We start from the raw sequence: 23761 nt of genomic DNA, 5'->3' as shown, positions 1-23761 counted from the left end.
TTGCACTTCCCTGCCTTTGCCACAAATTCTGTAACCCTAATGTTCCGCCGGTTATCTGCCCTACACATTACACGGCCTGCTCAGCGCCAGTTCTTTCCTTTAATGTGCGCCACTTAATAGAATGCAAATAAATATCGTAGCATCCGAGATCTTTAACGTGTGGCAGTCCTGAAGGTTTTCGAGGCCATACTAAAAGCAAGGGTCATGGATAGAGTACCCTACAATAGTCTAGTACACTCAGGTCATGACGAGGGCGGTGGGGATAGGCTCATGCTTTATTTGAGATGGCTTTCCTTCATTGCGTTGTTGAAATACTCTCCTCGAACGTCTGCTGTTGTGGCTACGTTTTCGACGATTTTTTACTGCGATAGCCGTTATATGGACACTCCAAGCGCACTTCTGCCGTCGCCGTGAGGTTCCGTATAAAGTCCAAGGGCGATAGTCGCCGTGCACTTACGCTGTACGTGCGAGGGAAGATCGCGACTCGCCCGCGCAGAAGAGACGAAGAGGAAGCGCGCCGGCTTCTTTCGTGCAAGGCGCCGGTGGTACGCGTTTCTATTTATGCCCAAGCTCGACCGCTGCGCCGCCATGCGCCACTCGCGCTTGCTACGTTTCTAGGTGCTTTCCCCCCGCGAAGCACCACGGCGAGCGCCCCAGATCCTTCTATGATTTGGTGGGACTAGCGAGCTTTTATGCCTGGGCGCACAATCTGCTCAGCCAGCTGTCGCTAGAAGAAAATAGGTTTTTCAAAACACGCTACCTAGGCTATTTCGAAATAGAAGTTGTGTACGGAAGCTGAAGTAACACTGGACGAATTTTTTCAGTCTCGATAAGCGGATAAAAAGACGTGATGAGAAGTTGGCCGTGGTGTGCTGAGATAATCGTGGGGCATGGAGGTTTTCTCGCACCATGAGCCATATCATCACTGCATTGAAGCCTCCTTTCCTTCTTTACATCACTATCCCTGTTCCAGCCGAAACAGCAGCAAGACGCAGGCGCCACAACGACGCAAACTATCGCGCGACATCCAGGAACGAAAAAAATAAATAAAAATAAGATAAGAAATTCACGCAGGAACTCCTCTGGAAGTTGTCTAAGCATGCGTAAGCATTGTGCTACGTGCTCGTGCTCATCTCCACGCAGCCCGATGTCATTACCAATGTTATTTAACTTTATTAGGCCAGTACTAACGACAGCGCAGTGGCGACACCAAATGGTGCCGACGGCGGCGCAAGCAAAGTACTGCTGGCGGAGGCACCAGGTGCGCTGATGACGTTGAGATTGTGAGCTGTTATCGCTCTTCTGCACCTTATCGATGGGCGACGAACCATTATGAACCGTGAAAGTACTCGGGCGGCGGCTACGTATGGCACCGCTGCGCGGACCGCACTTGAAAGCTATCTGCGATGCCCACAAACAGTACCGACTGCTGATAGGTTCCTGCGCTGTGTTCTCGCCACTTAGTGTTGAAGAGACCCGTAACTTGAAAGCGATCTGCGAAAGTGGCAGAGTGAGGCGTGTGCTGAGAGCTCTGTTAGCGCTGTGTTCTCGCCGCTTCGTTGGTGTTGAAGAGATGCAGCGCAAACGCACATTCGCTCGCTGCTGCGGGCGCTATGTGAAAGCGGTTGTCTTATTACGGGACGGACAGAGAGACGCTTTTTCTCGTTGGGTAAGCGCAGAAATGCTTACGCATTTAAGATTACGACTTACCTACAGCGCCTAAACTCTGCGAACGCGGGCTGCGCCGAGCAGACTGCGCGCCCAGGCACAGCCAAGGACGTAAAACCAAATGCCTAGAAGGATCTAGAGCGTGTGCCGTGGCGCTTCGGCGAAAAGGCACCCAGAAACGAGGTACATGCGGGCGGCGCATGGCGGCGCAGCGGTCGAGCACTTGGGGTGGCCGTAAACAGGAACACGCCGGCGGGGGGTCCAGCTGCAACTGCACATGTAGTGGCTGCGCATGCAAATGTGCAGATGTGGCGGCTATCCTGCACATGTGGCGGCTATCCTGAGAGCGATCTGCAGTTGGGAGCAGAGTCTAGGTACGCCGGCGGTTCGTATCTTTGTGCGTGCTGGGTATCCTCGGCGCTCGCTCTGCGTTGAAGCAATAGACAGCATGAATGTCACTTCGCTCGCTACTGCTGCTGCGTTTCCTCACATCAGCGTTTTGACAGCGAGTGTGCGCAGTCATCGAGCGTGATGTGTTTATGTTTGGTGTGCGCGCTGGCACCATGCTTATTAATTTAGATAGCAAGCGAATGTTTACAAGTTGATACGGCCGATAAAAGTACTATCCTTACTTCGTAAGGCTGTCTGCTAATTTGCTAACGAAATTGGTGCTTCTCCTTTCGGGCGAAACTGCGTCTTTTTTCTGTGAACATGCAGAACCCCAAACCATCCCAAACATACGTAAAAGAATATCAACGCAGATGACTGCCGCAAACAAAATTGTTTTCCTTTATACATGATAATGCAGCTGCCTAACCACACAGCAGGACGAGCTCGTCCTGTTGTGTGTTTTTTAGATTGTTGTCTTCGTCTTCTTCGCGCTGGTCCAAGTTTTACTCAAGTGAGTTCTCAGACATGTAGGATCCTCTGGGCTGGTGTTGTGCGCCATAAGGTGGCCTCGCTGCCTACATGGCTACCTGACTGAGCTATTTCTGTTACTCGGTTGCTATATTGAGAAGTTGAAATCCTCGGCCTTTTGCTCTTTTTTTTTAAATGTCCCATTATAAGTAAGTGTTCAATTTATAGCTATGTGACGGAGGCGGGGGCGGCGAGAAGAGGTAGAAGATCGGGCCTCTAATCTGAAAGTCGTAAGTTCGAATCATCCCCCAGTACACATCTCCAGGCTTGTAGTGGCGCCTGACGCCGGCAAAAAATGCAAAGAGCCAGCGGGGCTATACGAGTCCAGGTGCAACAAAATTAGGGAAGCCCACTAAGCTTCAACAAAAGACACTCCCTCACCAGAACGGAATTGGCCTCCCTGGTGCAGTATTCGGCCAGTACCTCATGACTCCTACAATAAAGATATGGCCCTCAGTCCCCAGCAGCTGCGGAGCAGCTGTCCAAGGCGGCAATCAGACCTGCAACGCAGCAGAGGGTGCTGATAATCTCTGGACTCGGTCAGGCCGCCACTGGAAACTGAACCTGGCAACGCTCAACACACGAACCCTCTCGAGTGAAGCTAGCCCAGCAGGACTCCCTCAGGAACTATCAGGCATTGTGTGGAATATTATTGGCTTTAGTGAGGGTAGAAGAACTCGTGAGGCTTATACAGTGCTGACTAATCGCCACGTCCTTTGCTATAGAGAACCTCCAGATAAGGAGCACAGAGTAGGATTCCTAATTCGTAAGGACATAGCAGGCAACATTGACGAACTCTACAGAATTAATGAGAGGGCAGCAGTAGTCGTAATAAAACTTAATAAAAGGTATAGATTAAAGGTCCAAGCCTACACCCCGACCTCCGGTCATGTTGATGATGAAGTACATCTATCATACGAAGATGTTGAATTAGCGATGAGAAAAGTGCAAACTCTGTATACTGTAGTCATGGGCGACTTCAATGCCATAGTGGGGGAAAAGCAGGCTGGTGAAAAATCAATTGGCAACCACGGCATCGATTCTAAGAAAACTAGAAGAGAGATATTGGTAGGATTCTCGGAAAGAAATAGGCTGCGAGTAATGAACACCTTGATCAGATAGCGTGGCTACAAAAAGTGCACCTAATAGCCCTAATAGTGAAACAAGAAATGAAATTGATTTCATACTTTCTGCCGATACGAGCATAGTGCAGGATGTAGAAGTGTTAGGTAGGGTAAAGTGCAGTGATCATAAGTTAGTGAGGTCTAGGATTCACCTTTGTTTGAAGAGAGAAAGAGTAAAATTCGTCATGAAGAAACAGGCCAACCTAGACGCAGTAAGGGCAAAAGCAAACCAATTCAGGCTGGCTCTTGCAAACAAATATGCAGCCTTAGAACACAGAGGTGAACATGACATAGAGGTAATGGATGAAACCGTAACTAAGCAGGCTTCAGAGGCAGCAATTGAAATGGGAGGCAAGGAACCAAGGCAACCAGTAGGCAAGCTCTCCCAAGTACCAAGGGACCTATTAAAGAAACGACAAAGCATGATAGTGTCCAACTCAAGAGATAAGGTAGAATTCGCGGAGCTTTCAAAACTGATCAACAAGGTGAAAATAAGTGATATTCTAAATTATAACGTGAGAAGGGCTGAGGAAGCAGGCAAAAATGGATGTAGCATGGAATCAGTGAGAAGAAAACTTGGCATAGGACTAGGCAAGATGTACGCACTCAAAGATAAGCAGGGTAATATCAGCAATTCCGAAGATATAGTAAGAACAGCGGAAGAATTCTATACTGATCATGCGAAGTAGTAATGAACAAGATACAGAGGCTTCTTCTAAAGTAGCGATGAAGTTAGAAGGGCCTTGCAACACATGAACTGAGGTAAAGCTGCAGGGGAAGATGGAAAAACAGTCGGTATAACATACGATGGAGGAGCTATCACAAAACTTGCGGCTTTTTATACGAAATGCCTCGCGACTTCAAACGTTCTAAAGAACTGGAAGAATGCCAACATTATACTAATCCCCAAAAAGGTGAGACGGTAAAGAATTGAGAAATTATAGGCATATTAGCTTACTTTCAGTATTGTATAAAATATTCACCGAGATAATTTCCAATATAGTAAGGGCAGCACTTGACTTCAGTCAACCATAGAGAACAGGCCGGCATCAGGAAGGGATACTCTACGATGGATCACATCCACGTCATCAATCAGGTAATAAAAAAATCTGCAGAATACAATCAACCTCTCTATATGGCTTTCATAGATAATGAAAAGGCATTAGGTTCAGTAGAGATACCAGCAGACATAGAGGCATTACGTAATCAAGGAGTACAGGAGGCATACGTGAATATCTCGGAAAATATCTACAGAGATTCCACAGCTACATTGATTCTCCAAAAAAAAAGTAGAAAGTCACCAATAAAGAAGGGGCCAGGCAAGGAGACACAATCTCTCCAGTGATATTCACTGCATGCTTGGAAGAGGTATTCAAGCTATTAAACTGGGAAGGTTTAGGAGTGAGGATCAACGGCGGATATCTCGGCAACCTTCAGTTTGCAGATGACATGAATCTGTTCAGCAACACTGGGGACAAACTGCAACAAATGATTGAGGGCCTTAACAGAGAAAGTGTAAGAGTGGGGTTGAAGGTTAATATGCAGAAGACAAAGCTCATGTTCAAAAGCCTAGCAACGGAACAAGAAAGAGTTCAAGATCGCCAGTCAGCCTCTAGAGTCTGTGGAGAAGTACGCTTACCTACGTCAATTACTCACAGAGGAAACTGACCATAAGAGGGAAATTTACAGAAGGGTACAAATGGGTTGGAGTACATATGGCAGACACTGTCTGATCCTGACTGGAAGCTTACCGCTATAATTGAAAAGAAAGGTGTACAATCAATGCATTCTACCTGTGCTAACATGTGGGGCAGAAACTTGGAGCTTGGCAAATAGGCTCGAGAACAGGTTAAGGACCGCGCAAAGAGCGATGGAAGGAAGAATGTTAGGCGTAACGTTGAGAGAGAGGTAGAGAGCGGTGTGGTTTAGAGAGAAAGCGGGGTTAGCCGATGTTCTGACATTAAGATAAAAAATTCAGAACTCTACCACTCTGCGAAGAGGGAAGTCCAGTGAAGCTGGCGCTATGGTTTGTTTTGCTGTCTCCGGAACCTCAACGTTGCACCCGGGAAAGGGTCCGATGGTGAGACGTTCGTTTTGCACTGCACCATATGCAGGGCCTTCGTAGCGCTTGCGTTTCGCCTCCCTAGCCCAACATCATCGTCGGTGGCATTCGCAAGTCGGCGCTGCTCGCACCGACCCTTTTGCTCACGTCGGCGCTCGACGCGTGCCAGTCGCCCTTCTTCAGGAAGAGCTTCGCCGGCACTCGATGTTGTCGGACAGGGTGCAGTGGCAAGGGCGGCCTCACGTTGTCGGCGACGTTCATTGTATTCCCGCTGTTCTTCCGATCGCACAATACGCGTCCTGCACATGCCGAGTCCAAAGTGCAACTCATAAAGGCAGTGGGCAGTGTCGCGACCTCTACGTCGGAGGACAGGGTAATGATGCATAACGATTGGTGGATAGAGGTTTTATTACTGCGCGGCTACGCCAATCACGGCGCGCGCTCGCCGGACAGGTGGCCGCCGAACAGCGCGCGCCGTGGTATTGCGCAATGTCGGGAGGCAGACGGCGCTCGTGGCGAGTAGACAAAACTTGGGAAAGAGGCGTCGACGGTGGAAAGGAGTATAGACGAGGCAACCTAAAGTTTTCCCGCGCGGCACCAGCGCCGAATGCTCCCCTAGCGGACCGATGGAAGTTTCGAGGGTCGTCGCTGCGCTAGCGCGCGCCTGTGTTCTGTACGGCGGGAGCGCTCGTGCGCGTGGTTTTTGCGATGCCGAGTGCGACCTCATCAGCCAGGAAAGGTGGCACGCAATAGTGATGTGTTGTTGATTGCCACAGCAGCCTCGAAAACACGAAAGGTCGTAGGCAGCCCATGAAGTTCTACAGATTTCCTGGGAAGTGGTACGAGGACAGACGACAAGCATGGATAACTGCAGTGCGCGGCAGAGTCATGTAAGTCTCATACTTTCGCATTCGCGTGTAATATCTTGAAAGCGGAATAGTCATATGCCTGTTTTTAGTGCACGGCCGTTTGTTTAGTCGTGTCGCGTTGTTGAATTGTGGTGGCATCCGCCGTTTGTTAGCGGTAAATGCATGCGTGTTGCGCCGCTAGTTTCCGCGTGCTTTGATTTTTGTGCACGTTAAAAAACCCCCAGAGGTTAAACTTATTCCTGAGACTCCCCATTACAGCGGGCCTCATAATGATTTCGTGGTTTTGGCATGGTTTTGGCACTTAGAACCCGCGAATTTATTTGATTGCACTGTGCGTTCCCTCGCGATCGGCATTGACGAGCTCAAGAGAATTATTTCCCTTTTCCGAACGCTGCAACTTAAATTACTAGTTGTGCAGGTAACGAAAGGGGCCGCGCGCTGCTTTTGTGTGGTAGCAGACCGTATTTATTGCAAGCCGCGGTCGTCGCGTGCGTCGGGAAGCGGCAGATCGGAAAGCAGCCGCTCGAGACGTGCGCGTTATGTTTGTTGTTTGCCCATGCTTTCTAAGCATCTAAGTGTGCAAGTATCATAACATGTAGTGGTACCACTCTGGTAGAATAATATATGCACACAATCACAGGAACGTTACCTTTGCAAACGTATTATTGGGAGCTAGTAATTTAATCCCCACAACAAATAGGCACACATACTGTTTCATTCTTATACGATGCAGGTGGAAGCGGTGCCAAACAGATCAATGGCAATCACAACAGTCTTCTCAGCAGTCAACACCACCGGGACATGTGCTTTCCTACTGCAGCGACGCAGCTCTTGAGCAGCGGCAAGACACGTGTGAAACAGACTCCAGAACATGCCTTTGTGAAGTGACGGAACCGTCAAGAAGCAGCCCAATGGATCTGCAGTCATCGAGTAGTATGACAACAGAAGTTCGTGCTGCCAGTGTGACGTATGTTGTAATTGAAATAAAAGTGCCTAATTTCTGAACATGGTGCGTACCTCTAACTCGACGTCGTCTGCGATCTTGTCGGACACCTGTGACACGCACTTGGCTTCCACTATCACATCACCGTCCACAATTTGTTCAACGCCGTACACGTTCGGAAGCAGACGCTCCCCTATCGTGAGGTTGCCGCCACGAAAAAAAGCTGTCGCCGTCGGCAGCCTTCTTGAAACCGCACGGCAATCTTTGCATCGCTGTTGCGCAAGCAGGCGATCTGCCGCCGTCGAAAACGGAGCGCCGTGAGCACGAGCAGCAAAGAAAAGCGCGGACAACACAATGTAAACAAAGCGGAGACTGCGCCACTGCGCGACCGCGCGGCTTGACGCTTCCACATTGGGGGCGCTGTCAGGAGACGCAGTAGCGCCGCCTGGCCATGGTTTTCTCGTCTATAAGTTGTTGGTCTATGCCCACGAAGACGAGATTCAGCGGAACCTAGCCATAAACAGCTTCAATGTAAAAAATGGAGCTGGGTATGCCATGTAATGTGTAAGATAGTTAGCCGGTGGACCATAATGAAGATAATGGTGAATAGCCGGGCAAGAGAACAAAGAATTGAGGATCGCCAATCAGCCTCTAGAGTCGGTGAAGGAGTCCGTTTACCTAGGTCAATTAGTCACAGGAAACCCTGATCATGAGAAGAAAATTCATAGAAGAATATAAATGGGTTGGGTCACATAACGGCAGACATTGTCAGCTCCTGACTGGAAGCTTGCCATTATCATTGAAAAGGAAGGTGTACATTTTACCGGTGCTGACATATGGGGCAGAGACTTGGAGACTGACAAAGAAGCTTGAGAACAAGTTAGGGACCGTGCAAAGAGCGATGGAACGAAGAGGCATAGCGTTAAGAGACAAAACGAGAGCGGTTTGGATCATAGAGCAAACGGGTGTAGCCGATATTCTCATTGACATTAAGAGAAAAGAATGGAGCTGGGCATGTCGTGTTATGCGCAGGTTAAACAACCGTTGGACCATTAGGGTTACAGAATGGATACGAAGGGAAGGGAAACGCATTCGAGGACGGCAGAAGACTAGGTGGGGCGATGAAATTAGGAAATTCGCGGGCGCTTGTTGGAATCGATTGGCGCAAGACAGGGCTAATTGGAGATCGCAGGGAGAAGCCTTCGTCCTGCAGTGGACATAAAATAGGCTGATGATGATGATGGTGATGGACCATTATTAGCCCCGAGAACGAACTACAATGGCGCTGCGAGCGCCGCTCGCGTGAAGTCAGGGCAAGTAGTCGCCATTATTCAAAAGACTAGCGCAAAATAGCAGGGACAAAGACAGAGAAGACGACAGGACGAGCGCTAAACATCAACTGGTTTTTTACTGCGAGCGAAGGTACATATATACATTTCGTCGGTGCATGCGCACACAGAGTTAAAACAGTACAATCTCATTCTAATCAAAATGTGGCAGACTGTTCTGTAAGTACTTTTTTTTTTCTTTTTGGGACAAGGCAAGTGAAGCCGTGCTGACACAGTTATCACGTTCCCTGTCAATGTGATATGCCTCACAAATCTCGAGCCCCCACCTTGTGCCTCCCCTACCAAGCACACACGTGGTGTCAAACGCAGGCACGCACCCGCATCGCTTACAGTGCATGGCCAAATGGCCGCCCCCCGCTAATGAATCTACCAGCGTTCGGTGCTCTCGTAGCCGTTCATTTTGGCAGCGGCCAGTCTGCCCTACGTAGCATCTACCGCATGAGAGAGGTATGCGGTATACGACCCCAACAATGCAGGGTACAAACTTGCATGCATGATTTATGGCGCAGACCGGTTTTTTTCTTCTCGTTTACGGCTTTGCACATGCGCACCAGCTTTTCGGGGGCAGTGAACATCACGTCCACGCCGCACTTCTCACCAACTTTTCTCAGCCGGTGCGATAGCTGGTGCACGTACGGTATAGCTGTACGTTTCAGCTTCTTGCAGCTTTTTTCGGCTGCTACGCCAGGGCGTCCACCTGCTCTGATTTCTTTCAGGAGGCATTCCGCCATAGCCGTCACGATCTCTTTCGGAAAACCGCCGTTCTGCAACCGGAGCACTTGCATCTGCAAGCTAACCTCAATTTTATGGTGGCAGGACTTTTCGAGAGCACCACGCAGGCAATTTTTTGCGATGCCCCTCTTAACCAATTTTGAGTGAGCCGAATTATATGCTAGAATTTCCTTTTCTCTGCGAGGCTGATATGACCAGCAGATGTGCCCTGTGCCAAAGTACAAACACAGCTCGAGGAATTGGAGACATCCGTTCATCGGCACTTCATACGTGAACCTTAATTTGCCAGAACAATCACCGAAAATTTCTAAAACATTTTTTACAACCTGTGGTTTGTGGCTATCGCTGAGAAAAGTTGGTGAGAAGTGCGGCGTGGACGTGTTCTTCATTGCCCCCGAAAAAGCTGGTGCGCATGTGCAAAGCCATAAACGAGAAGAAAAAACCGGTCTGCGCCATAAAACATGCATGCAAGTTTGTACCCTGCATTGTTGGGGTCGTATACCGCATACCTCTCTCATGCGGTAGATGCTACGTGGGGCAGACTGGCCGCTGCCAAAATGAACGGCTACGAGAGCACCGAACGCTGGTAGATTCATTAGCGGGGGGCGGCCATTTGGCCATGCACTGTAAGCGATGCGGGTGCGTGCCTGCGTTTGACACCACGTGTGTGCTTGGTAGGGGAGGCACAAGGTGGGGGCTCGAGATTTGTGAGGCATATCACATTGACAGGGAACGTCATAACTGTGTCAGCACGGCTTCACTTGCCTTGTCCAAAAAAGAAAAAAAAATGTACTTACAGAACAGTCTGCCACATTTTGATTAGAATGAGATTGTACTGTTTTAACTCTGTGTGCGCATGCACCGACGAAATGTATATATGTACCTTCGCTCGCAGTAAAAAAACCAGTTGATGTTTAGCGCTCGTCCTGTCGTCTTCTCTGTCTTTGTCCCTGCTATTTTGCGCTAGTCTTTTGAATAATGATGTCACACCAACTAGCCCAGCTTTCTGCCTTGATCAAGTAGTCGCGCTTGTCGTCTGCTGCAGTTCGAGGGATGTCCGGGCGCCTTCTGCAGTGTTTTCGTTTGTTCGCTCTAGTTCCCTCTGCTTCTATACTTATGGCGGTCGTCTCAAATGTATCTTTCCTGCGTATTAGTTCGGGAAAATTTATTGAAAGAATTTATTTCTTAGACGACAATACAGTTCTCAAAGGCAACGCTACAGTGCCAGCCGAATGAGCACAGACCAGCCCAGTGCGGCTTTCTCATGCGTGGATCGACAACCGCAAAAACATAAGCGTATAAGAATCCAGTTATGATACCATACCTGCAGCGGTGCAACAAATATGTAATAAACGCTGGCTATATATGACTTCTATACAACATTCTTCTATATGACTTCTATACAACATACAACTTCTATACAACAAAAATCGGATGCCCGTCACATTGAGTTGATGGATACTTTAACACAGCTTAAGGCGAACCAAGTTGAGCTAGAGCAGAAAGTATGCGACCTTACTAACAGGATTGCGGCTGTCGAATCCCAGGTACTGTCGCTGGACAATGAACGTGTTCCTGCGCTCAACGATGCCATATCCGAAGCAGTTCGTGCGGAGTCAGGTGCAATAAATTCACGGCTAGACGATCTCGAGGATCGCTCCCGTCGAGATAACCTGATTTTTTTCGGTATCCCGGACACTAGCTCTGAAACATGGGCAGAATCTGAAGAACACGTTCGAAAAATTCTTTCAGAAAAACTGGATCTATCTTTTCCCGACGAAGGTATTCATCGTGCTCATAGACTGGGCTCGTACGTCTCGGAGAAATGTCGACCCATTATAGTTAAATTCGGTTCTCCCAAATTAAGAGACAAGATTATATCGCAACGTACGAAGTTCAAAAATTCCAAAGTATCATTCAGTGAAGACTTCTCTCGCGCCGCACGCCAGTCGCGCAAAAAGTTGGCTGATTTCGGTAAGGCTTCGGGAGAGAAGTATCTCTTGCGATTGAACCGATTGTTCATCAAGAAAAAGTGCTACGTCTATTGTTCATCCACCGACCGTGTTTGTGAAGTAGATATTGCCGAAAATCGTTCCAGTGAGAACAGAGGCACATCTGTTTCGGCTTCCACGAATACTGTCAGGAGTACCTCGTTCGCCGCTAGTAGTTCATCGCTGTAGCTATCTGCTCGCCCGGTGGCTAAACCAATTTCCTTCCTTTTTACCAATGTGCGCAGTGTGCGTAATAAACGTGATGACCTGTCTTCAGCCATTGACTCGTGTTCAGCTGACGTTGTTATCTTAACTGCAACTTGGCTCTCGAGTGATATTGCAGACTATGAAATCTTTCAATGTGAAAAAGCTTTCACACTTTTTCGCTGTGATCGTGTCTCGCGTACTGGTGGCGGAGTGTTGATCGCCGTACGTGACGGCTTGAGTTGTTGTGTTATAGATATTGCTACTCGTTTGGAAATCGTGTGTACGCGAGTCACTCTCGGATATCGTGATTTTATTTTTTGTGTGTGCTATCGCCCACCCAGTTCGCCCTTAACATTTCATTCAGATCTACATGATGTATTAAATGAGTTAATTGTCCGGTTCCCCTCATGTCCACTCTTCCTTCTTGGTGATTTCAATTTTCCAGCAATTAACTGGCATGAATCTCCTCCCTCATCTGACTGCTCATCTGAGTGCTCTCTCTTCATCAACCTCTGTATGGATTTTAATTTTAAGCAACTTGTCCTTCAGCCTACACGATCTACTGACCAATCTGCTAACATTCTTGACCTCCTTCTCACTACTACACCGCGGCTTGTTTCATGTTTAAGATATTTACCTGGTTTGAGTGATCATTGCCTCATTTATTTTGAATTGCGCATATCTGTTCCCGCTACCAAAACGCCAAAAGTTATCCGAGACTATAAAAATGCTGACTTTGAATCTATAAACAGCGAACTAATGGATTTTGCCACTGACTTCATTCCAAGTGTCCACACGCGCAACATTGATGAAAATTGGACCTTATTCAAAGATAAAGTCAATTTTTTAATTAATGAATTCATCCCTCAGAAACGCATTATATCTAACTCTCATGCCCCGTGGTTTAACGCGCTTCTGCGGCGCCTACTGAACAAGAAAAAAAGGCTATTCCGGCGGGCCAAAGCAACTCAAACGGCCGAACGCTGGCACGCTTACGCCACCGCTAAGACGGATTATAAACAAACTTCGTATGAAGCAAAGCAAAATTTCTACCAGCACACGCTCCCGCTCCTTCTTAGAGATAATCCGAGGAAATTTTGGAATGTGGTCAGCGGGAATAAGCCGAATACAATAGATCTTTGCGATAATCACAACACTCCAATACACCAGAGCGATTGCTGCAAAGTGTTGAATGATTTTTTTGCCTCGTGTTTTTCTTCTGCCTTGCCGAATGTTGTCCCTCATCCTTGTACACGTGACTTTTTACCCATGGATCCAATACTCATTGATTCGGTTGGTTTGACATGTTTAATTGAAAAACAGAAGATTTCATCTTGTTCAGGCGTCGACGGCATTACAACGAAGTTCTTGAAAAGTACATCTACGTGCTCATCATTGATTCTTTGTGCAATCTTTGAACAGTCATTACAGAGTTGTACCATCCCTCCTGATTGGAAGGTGGGGAAGGTGGTTCCATTGCACAAATCAGGTAGTAAAGCTTCAATACTAAACTATCGGCCTATTTCATTAACCAGCGTTCCCTGTAAACTTCTTGAGCACATTATCTATTCTCATCTTATTACCTTCCTTGAATCTAACAACTTCTTCAATTCATGTCAACATGGCTTCAGAAAATTTTTTTCGTGTGAGACACAGCTCCTGTCTTTCACTAATGATTTGTTTCGCGCTATGGATGCTAACGTTATTGTGGATTGCGTTTTTTTAGACTTTGCTAAGGCGTTCGACACTGTTTCTCATGATCTATTATTAATTAAACTCGGTGCTCTTAATATTAACGATCAGGTATTAGGCTGGATTAAATGTTTTCTTTCCAACCGTCGTCAATATGTCTCAGTTAATGATTATGACTCGCCTCTTGTTTCCGTAACTTCTGGGGTGCCTCAAGGTTCTGTGTTAGGTCCTCTACTGTTTTTAATTTACATTAATGACCTTCCTGATAACGTTATCTCCCATATTAACCTTTTCGCAGATGACTGTGTGCTTTATCGTTCAATTACTAATCCCTCTGATGAAGCATGTTTGCAATCGGACTTGAACGCAATTTCTTCATGGTGCAGCGAATGGCTCATGACACTTAACACCACCAAGTGCAAACACCTGCGTATCTCCAGCCGTCCTCCTGAATACACCCCTCGCTATCTTCTTAATAACACTCCGTTATCATCTGTCTCATCTTACAAATACCTGGGTATTCACTTAACACACAATCTGTCCTGGAAAATGTACATCAACTACATATCTAACCAGGCCAACCGCACGCTCGGATTCCTACGGCGCCATTTCATAGCTTCTAACAGCACCATTAAGCTTCATCTATATAGGACGTTAATCAGGCCTAAACTAGAATATGCTTGCTCCATTTGGGATCCTAATCAGATAACCTTAATTAACGCTTTAGAGTCTGTTCAAAACCGCGCCGCCCGTTTTATTGTTTCAAATTATTCCCGAACAGCAAGCGTATCTGCAATGAAATCTGCACTTGGTCTTCCCGTTCTTTCTCTGCGTCGTAAATATTTTCGCTAGTGTCTTTTTCACAGAATTTATTATACCAACCCTATTCTCAAACATAAGTTACTCCTCTCTCCATCTTATATATCTTCCCGCACTGACCACAACTGCAAGGTAGGAATACCGCAATGCCGAACTAGCCTTTGTATAAATTCATTTATTCCTCGAACTGGAAATGACTGGAACCACCTCCCTGCCTTCATGGCTGCCATCACCGACGTCAACAAATTTAAGAAATCTGCCGCCGATTTTGTATGCCCCTCCTCTCTGTAATGCCTCTGGCCCTGAGAGTACTGAAATAAATAAATAAATAAATAAATTTACCTTGATTTTAATCTGCCAAAACGGGCTTACTCACGATGAGCAGTTCATGATATATGATCGAATTTTTGCGTTTCTTCACAGGACCGCTCGGCCGTAACACTGGGACTTAACACTGCAGTTTCAAATTATGGGGTTTTATGTGCCAAAACCACTTTCTGATTATGAGGCATGCCGTAGTGAAGGACTCCGGAAATTTCGACCACCTAGGGTTCTTTAACGTGCACCTAAATCTAAGCACACGGGTGTTTTAGCATTTCGCCCCCATCGAAATGCGGCTGCCATGGCCGGGATTCGATCCCGCGACCTCGTGCTCAGCAGTCCAACACCATAGCCACTGAGCAACCACGGCGGGCAACACTGCAGTTTACATTCTGCCAGCACCACTTCCTTCTTTAACTGCTTCTCAAAATTAGGCGGTTCTTCACGTGTTTAAGTGGTGGCAATTTGAAATAAAGATAATTGAGGCTTACAGCTGTGTGCAGAATACGAAAAGGATCGAATGTACCAATATATATTCCCTTTACCGTGCTACACGTTCAACTCACTTGAGCAATTTACTGGCGTTTGTTGCTTGAGGAATATACATGACGAATCTGTTTCCGAACTGATATAGGCTGCTTGGCGCAAATTTTTGCAGTGAAATATGCCTTTTGGACTGTATGGCCGCAGCCAGAAAGAAGCCGAACCGTCATTCTTTAGTTGCATTGGACATATTGAACATATAATTCCCCGTTGTCAAAAATCAAGTGAAATATGTAAGGCTTGTCGTGTCTTCCTTACGAAGGTTTGCGGGGTTCTCTATTATGTACCGACGAAGCGAATAGTTCTCCTTTTGTACAGTTAAACAACACTGAATCGAGACATGCTCAGGCAGAAGGCGTTTGAATATTGCTTTTCTAGACAGCCTAAGCTGCGCTGCAGTACTCGAGTATAGTTTAGGCATTGCAACTGTCGCTGTAAAAAACTGCTTTATGGTTTCAATTCGAAGTTGTAGGGCACTGATGGGTTTCGCGAACAATGCGTGTCTCGGTATAAGGACAGTCGGTTACCGTTATTTGAGGGGTGTGCAATATTGTCAATAAAGGCTATTGAGGGCCACCGTGAAACATTTAATCGCTTGAAATTGATTAACTCTCGAGCTTAACCACGAAACATTTATTTAAGATGATTGCTACTATGGTATTTGTGAATTAACTGTGTAAATGTAAATACTCTACATCACACGCCGTTGTGTTAGCAGCCATGAGCAAATTCGTTTTATAGGGGCCTGTTTCAGAGAGCGGTGAAAGTAGCAGCAAACGTTTTCACACGAAATGCGCGTCTAACTCTTTCTTTTACGCATTACTAAAGTGGCCATGTTTGACTAGAGCAACTCACCAGAGTAATAAGAATCATAATGACAGCTTCGCAGGGCAGTGTCTTTCTAACACGGATAACACGTTGACACCAAATACCAAGATTTTTCTTACATGTAAGATGTATGTAATAGTAAAATGTCTCTCATAGCTAAGTACTAGGGGCATTTTACATATTTCGCGAAGCATCGTACACAACTTCGCGTGTTGAATTTGCGGACATTCTTTCCTCACGTAAAATTTACGCACAGACACGGCGCATATATGCATTGCAAAACCAGTAGACCCGTTCAACGCTACATAGCTTTCTCGACTCACGCGCTTTAGAAGAAGGAACAGTGGTTCAGGGCTCCAGCGTAAGAAGCCGGTGCAACGAGCACGGCCCGGGCGCACGCGAAGGGAAACGAGCGGCGTCCCCGCCGTGACGTCACGCGCGAGAGGGCGCCGCTCCGAGCGGGCGTCAAGGGAAGCGCAGTCGAGCAAGTCGGGAAAAAAAAAAAAAACTAGGTGGAGTGATGAAATGAGGAAATTCGCGGGCGCTAGTTGCAATCGATCGGACAGGGGTAAGTGGAGATCGCAGGGAGAGGCCAACAGGCTGCTGATGATGAATGCAGCTGCCACCGTTACTAGGAAAACGTCTGAAGCTTTATCAGAACGATATCTTGTTTACGGGGATAATATGTCAGGTCTCCGTAATGTTTGCTGGCGGGCTAATTGATGATGCATTCTTCGTAGCAGTGTCAGTTCTATTCTTTCCCCCCACTAGTCTGGTTCAGCTTTGGCACATGCATTAAGCAAAGTGGTAAGCTCAGACTGGCGTCGCTATAGATTCTCAAGTTTGACACTTCAGCGTGATATGCTGGGTTCGGACTTCAAAAACGTTTTGGCGCGCACAAGTATTTGCCGTAACAGGCATATAACTATGGCCTGCTTCAAACACATTCTGAGCATAATTTGTTTTTATTTCTCCGTCGACCGCAGACGAAGAAGCTTTACATCGGAAACAACAAAATGTGGATGTTGGACATGCAGACGATATAAGTTACCACGCTTCCGGCCAAATACGTATGTCCCGTGTATTGCCTAAAAACAATGTTCAGTAAAGCCCCACCAACATGCCCTTTCATTAAAACGCTAAAATGCACAAGGTTTATCATAAAACAGGGACACAAGCAAAAGGAGCTCAGGTGTACTTTAAGGTTGCTACGGTATTTAAATGCACCGGATGTTGCTCGGGAAATGTCTGGAACGGAGTCGAGGCATCATCACAGCGTGTTGTGACCATTTCTGGCTTCGCGTCTATGAAATACAGGCAGGAATGTAAGTGTGCAGAGTACACCGTGACAGACCTATATATATATATATATATATATATATATATATATATATATATATATATATATATATATATATATATATATATATATATATATATATATATAACACGTGAACAGGTCGCCTATAAACTGTATAGTGCGAAAGGAAAGCACAGGAAGTAATATTTAAGGTACTTTAGTGCAAAGTCACAGTTGTGACAGATTGCGTCAGGACTTCTACCTGACGTCAGCCACGCATGCGCATAGTAAGGTAGAGGATTGTTGGAAAGTGACACTGGAAATTTGGGCTTCGTCATGCGAACAATTGTATGCAGCTTCTGAACACCAACTTGTAAAGCCGCCACCGACGAGGTTATTCGGCAGGACAACAAGTTGCCTTTGGAGGAGCGCCGGCATATGCTCAAGAAAAACCAACTCGTTTTCTTGAGAAGAACCTGAGTTTGGCCTAGTTGGTGTTTACTGCATATCATATGGACCGCTAAAAAGGACGAGGACACGGCCGGTATTCTTGCCATCTTAAAGGGACCACTAAAGCGAAACAATAAATCAGTTTAGACTAATGAAGCATTGCTTGAGAACCCTGAAGGCAGTCATTTCAAAAAGATAGTTTGATTATTAGATGAGAAAATGAAGGTCCAAATGTCAGTATTCGAATTTCGCGCCGAAACCCTAGTGCCGGTACGTCAGCGTGATGTCAGAGATTCCAAAGTATGTTTTCGCATTTGGGCCGGGTTGGCTGAATAAAGGTTCCTGAAACTTGCCATGTTTAATATTTGGTTCCTTTAGAACACAATGTAGTCAATCTGTACCGCTATATATAATTAGTAGGCACTAGAAGATACCATAAATATTCAAGACGTCACAGCCCCCAGGTGCGGGAACTTAAGCAGGCGTCGCCACTCGTATATCGTTCTTGCGCTTTTTCTGGCTTACCAAACGTCTTTAAGGAAACTGATCCATCGGTGAATCCCGCGCCATCGTGGCCACTTCGGCAGCGACATGACTTCTCTAACGGACTGTGTTGGCAGAAGTCCGTGCCGAACCATGTGGTGGTCTTGCGTTAATGACAAACAAAGAAACAAATAAACAAACAAAACCGCGATATCTTACCAATCATTACATCTGAGATCCCACTTAAGGAAAGCTAGCCCAGCCGCGCTGCTCTAATTTTGCTCTATAATTTCCCCTTGCTGTGTCATGAACATGAGTAGCATTTCTCTATTCTCGTAATATACAGCAAAATTTTCCACGTGATATTCAAATATAGTAAGCACAACTAAAGAAAACTACGAAGGGCGCACACACGCACGCAGCCACACACGCACACGCACACACACAAGGAAATGTTAAGGTTTGCAAGACTCCCAAATTTTAACCTGCTCTGATGAAAGTTCCACTCTCTAAACTGCTGGCAAATGAAATTTTGTGCGTTATTTATCGACCACAGCCCGCTGTGCCATTATCTTGTATATCTTGTAGTGGAAACAGCGCGAGAAACGAGGACTAAGACACACGACAAACACAACATGAGCGCTGACTATGTCATCAGTTAGGGCTCTTTGTCAGCTTGTTTGTACCTTTGGTACCCAAATCTGCCATGTGCCATCGTGTTATAGGATGGCAGTGGTACTATGCACGAATTTAGAATCACTCTTATTTTCTTCTTTCTCGGACTTCTTCCTCGAGATCAATGAATTAATCTGAATATACGAAAGTAGCATTACGAGGTACCAGCTTTGCACCATCCGGCTGCTTCCGCGTGAATCACGTATTTCTTTACCATGAAGTAGTCCCCACCTAGCGTGCAAATATCCAAGTACTGCAACACTAATGTTCTCGCCGCGTCAGAAACGTTAAAGTACTTAAAATACGAAACGAAATAAAGGAACCTGTCACTATGGAAAAATATTCAAATCTTACCGCAAGCAAATCATCATTATGGGTCATACAACGTACTGCTGTTGAAAAAAAAAAGGGAAACCCTGCGATCTGAACAGGTAAAAAGAATGTACATAGAAAATGAAGAAAGCCTGTGGAAGTGGCGTCTAAAGCCATGTCTTTTTTTTTTTTTACAACTATTGCGGTGCCGTAGTGCTTCAGATCTAAGCCGTCTGCGCTTTTACGAGGTGACTCGTCACACACTAGCCTGCGCAATAGCATAGGCCATATCACACAATAGCGTAGGCTGTATAATTCCAGAACATTTAGCGCTCCTTGTTTGATTAAGTGTAAGGCGTAAAGTTATCCACTTTTTGAAAGGCAAATGTGTAAGCAGAAGCAGCAGACGAAGCTAATGATTTGATTATCATCTGCTGCGTTTTCCTTTCAAACAGCACTGATGAGAGCAGAAGTGCACGATGCTTTCGTGACACTTGACGAACAGAAACTTCTTGCGTCATCGTTAGGCCTGCAGTGAATGGTTGGCGTTTGCAGAGCTTCCGGCTTCCCCGATGCCTGGCGCAGTTTCCTAAAAACGGAGTCGAAAGAATGTTGACTTCGTTAGTACTTTATCTATGAAAGCAATTGAGTACGCCATACAAATATATTTGAAACCACTTCAGCTTGGCTCCACACGCCTTGCTATCTTGAAGAGACCACTGGGATGCTAATTTAATAATGGTGGCAAGAAGCTCGGAATGCACATCCGCAGTGCACGTCCATTTTCACTGCTGAATGTTACGCCATTCTTATAGCCATACAGAAAATAGCAAAGGAGAACCTCGCAAATAGTATCATATACACAGACTCCCTAAGCGCACTCACAGCTCTTCATGTCAGAAATGCAGTCACACCATTATTAGGAGACATTAAACACAATTTAATGAAAGCCACCACACAAGGACTGAACATTAAATTATGCTGGGTTCCGAGCCACGTCGGAATTAGTGGCAATGAGAGAGCAGATGCATGCACGGCACAAGCCCGGCACAAAAAAAAATCACAAAAGATACCTCCTAACGACTGCATGAAGTTAATACATCGTAAACTAAGGAAAAAAAATGGCAGTCTGCTTGGAACACTGCAGTGAAAAACAAATTACACCTGTTAAAACCCGTGTTAGGCGAATGGAAATCTTGCATACACCAGGAACGTTTCAAAGAAGTGATTCTGTGCCGTCTTCGCATAGGACACACACTCCTAACACACAACTTTAACAAAGCAAGACAAACCCCAATGTGAACTATGTGAAGTTGAACTAACAGTACACCATATCCTGTTTTCATGCGGAAAACTTAAACCACTGAGGAAGAAGTTTTTTACCATATTTTACAAAGAACACAACCCTTTACACCCAGCTTTGATTTTAGGAGAAGATGCGCTTGTTGATGTATCATGTGTTTTTATCTTTTTAAAAGAAGCAGGAGTTCTTAAAAAACTTTCAAACCTCGCAGAATGCTTCACTACATATTACGGAACACCTCATCCACCTTCTCATCGCTGAGAAGAAGGCCGAGGTCTTCAGTTAATTTGTTGGGACTCTCCGGGCTCTTGCCCAGACAAGGACTCACTGAGGTGTCCCAACTTTTTAAAAGAATCTATACCTAGTGTTTGGCGCACGATAGCCTAAGCTGCTTATGTGCCATTAAACTCAACTCAACTCAACTCATACTTACAGATTTCTTAATTCACATGCACGACAAATGGCAGAAACATTCTAATGATATGCAAACACTTAACGGAATCATAAAATTTGTTCCATTTAACATGATAAAGTTATGATTCAGAACCACTATTATCGATCAGTTTGGTGTCGTAAATGATAGATCAAATAAGTGCAGTAACAAGGCGAAGGAAATAACATATGTGGTAGATTTTTAATGTTCGATTGTAGAAATGTTGCTGCCATCCAGATGTTCAAGATGTCATTATCCTATCAGCAGAAGTGCGTGTGAAGGACTCGTTTCAATAAAAAACCTATGTGGCTACCCAAGAATAGTGATACATGCGTTAGTAAGCACTTCCTACAATTTTCAAATGTATAATTAGAATTTCTGCGCAATTCCTCAGGTCGATACGCTTGCGCTTTGGCGCTTGCGGCAAAAGAGGCGTGCGCGCCATCTTTCGATGTTCCGAGCGCTCGAATTCTCTGCGAAAATGCACATGCGACAAGGACGCTGAACCAATAACAACGCGGATCGCAGACAGTTCACTGTGGCCTGCCTACTTGACTTTTGTTTTGATAAAACAACGTACTCAAACAAAAACTAACAAACCGTTTCTAAGTGGTCTATGTGTTCACCGAAGAAGGAAGTGACGGCAAGAATAATTCCGTCCTCCGCTAGGAGCTCACAAATGCAAAAATCGCCGCTGCCGCGCTCGGTGCATGCGACAGGGCGAGGCGAAATTCGCCTTTACGGAAACTGTAGCTGTGACACACGCATTACGTAATCGTACCACGTAAAACAGGCTTGAAGGAGAGGGCGTGATCCCCACAGCTGACTGGGTGAGTTGGTTTGAGCATTGCGAGCTTGTAACGCAGTGCTAATTAAATTATGGGGTTTTACGTGCCAGAACCACGCTCTGATTACGAGGCACGCCGTAGTGGGGGGTCTCCGAAATAATTTCGGAGTCCCTCGATATGGACATTTCGCCCCCATCACATTTCGCCCCCATCGATATGCGGCCGCCGTGGCCGGGATTCGATCCCGCGACCTCGTGCTTAGCAGTCCGACACCGTAGCAACCACGGCGGGCGTAATGTGTAGCGCTGGCCTATAGTTCACGAGTGCAATCATTGACCAATGCTTATCACCAAGTCGGTGACGATACGCGAATAAAAATAAAAATGGGTCACTGTAGCTTCCGTCAACTTGACAGAAAAATAACTTTGGTTTTTGGATGACACACGAGTTCAGTGCGCATGTTCGAGTGTGACATATTTTTTTTTTCATTCCGCCCAACTAGACAACTCGTCTTGATTATTGAATCAATTTCTCAAACATTATAATTGGATGAAAAGTGTCAGTGAGACAATTGTAGAGCAACATGAAAAACTCCAATACAGCTTTCTGTTACTCAGTACGTCCTACATAAAAGCGTTTTTCCGAGCGTGAAAGAAGCCCGCAAATGCGCGCAAAATTGCCGTGTGACTGGCCGCTCGAGGATTTGCGTGTATTCGCGGGCTTCTTTCACGCTCGGAAAAACACTTTTATGTAGCACGTATTGAGGAAAAAAAAGCTCTTTCGGTAGTTCTCATGTTGCTTTACAATTGTCGCATTGACACTTGTCATCCAATCATAATATTTGAGAAGTTAATTAATTAGAGAGAGAGAAAACAAGGGTAGGTAAGGCAAGGAGGTCAACCAGAACAGCATCCGGTTTGCTGCCCTACACTGGGGGCGGGGAAAAGGGGAATAGAAAGAGGAAGAAAAGGAGAGAGTAAGCACTGACTACGTGTGGTAGGAACGCCACACACAAGGACACTATAAACGGTCTATTAAGCCCGTGCACTTCAAGTACTGCACTAGTGCACGAATCGCTTTTCGAGCCAGTGACGGGTGTGGCCACGGTCCGAGTATCTTTGACTCGGTGAACGGTCTCGAGTCCAGTCGGCGTAAAGTTGCCCGCAGAGAGAGGCGTTGGACATCGTAGCGAGGGCAGGTACACAATACGTGCTCGATGGTCTCCTCGCACCCACAGGAGTCGCACATCGGACTCTCGGCCATTCCCATACGGTAGGAGTATGCGTTCGTGAACGCCACTCCGAGCCACAAGCGACACAACAAGGTTGTTTCGCCGCGGGAAAGGCTAGAAGGCAGTTGTAGCCGTAGCGTGGGGTCCAGTTTACGTAATCTGCAATTGAAGGAACTTGAAATCCAGAGATCTTGTGATTCTTGCGAGCAAGTAGGCGAAGTTCTCTGGCAGCGTCCGACCTCGCCAAAGGTATTGGACACGTCTTGGTATCTTCGTGGGCACACCGGGCAGTCTTGTCAGCTAGGTTGTTGCCGACGATGCCACAGTGAGCAGGAATCCACTGAAATATAATGTGATGTCCTCTTTCCAGAGCATGGTGGTACACTTCCCTGATGTCAGATGTCATCTGCTCGTAAGTTCTGTGACGTAATGCAGACTTGATGCTGTGAAGGGCTTCCTTAGAGTCACAAAATACGACCCATTTCTCTATTGGCTCTTCGGTGATGTACATCATATATCGGCATGAAGAGCTGCAAGTTCTGCCGATGTAGATGTAGACGTGTGCGACAATTTGAATTTAACTGTAACGTTCTTGGAACGACGAATGCGACACTTGAGCTGGTAGGTGAAGTCGAACCATCGGTATATATATGAATGTGGTCATGATACCTCTGGTGCAGAAATAGGAGCGTAAGTTGCTTCAGAGCCGGCGCTGGATGA

At 46.2% G+C, this 23761-nt stretch overlaps 2 protein-coding genes across 6 annotated transcripts in view; one reads left to right on the top strand and one right to left on the bottom strand.

Annotated features, from left to right (window-relative positions):
• LOC135918024 (uncharacterized) overlaps positions 1–23761 on the top strand; it is a 474504-nt gene that overhangs the window by 52450 nt on the left and 398293 nt on the right. The gene's annotated exons all lie outside the window — the stretch shown is intronic.
• Positions 17584–23761, bottom strand: part of LOC135918026 (uncharacterized) — a 194978-nt gene continuing 188800 nt past the window's right edge. For both annotated transcript variants that reach the window (XM_065451698.2, XM_065451697.2), the window contains exon 7: positions 17584–19875. In XM_065451698.2, the coding sequence (XP_065307770.2) occupies positions 19810–19875 (66 nt within the window). In that variant the 3' untranslated portion in view covers positions 17584–19809. The remainder of the gene's footprint in view (positions 19876–23761) is intronic.

This window comes from Dermacentor albipictus, chromosome 7 (genome assembly GCF_038994185.2).
Source record: "Dermacentor albipictus isolate Rhodes 1998 colony chromosome 7, USDA_Dalb.pri_finalv2, whole genome shotgun sequence".
NCBI lineage: Eukaryota > Metazoa > Arthropoda > Arachnida > Ixodida > Ixodidae > Dermacentor > Dermacentor albipictus.
The sequence above is the reverse complement of the archived record's forward strand: the minus strand, read 5'-3'. Positions and strand labels throughout refer to the sequence as shown.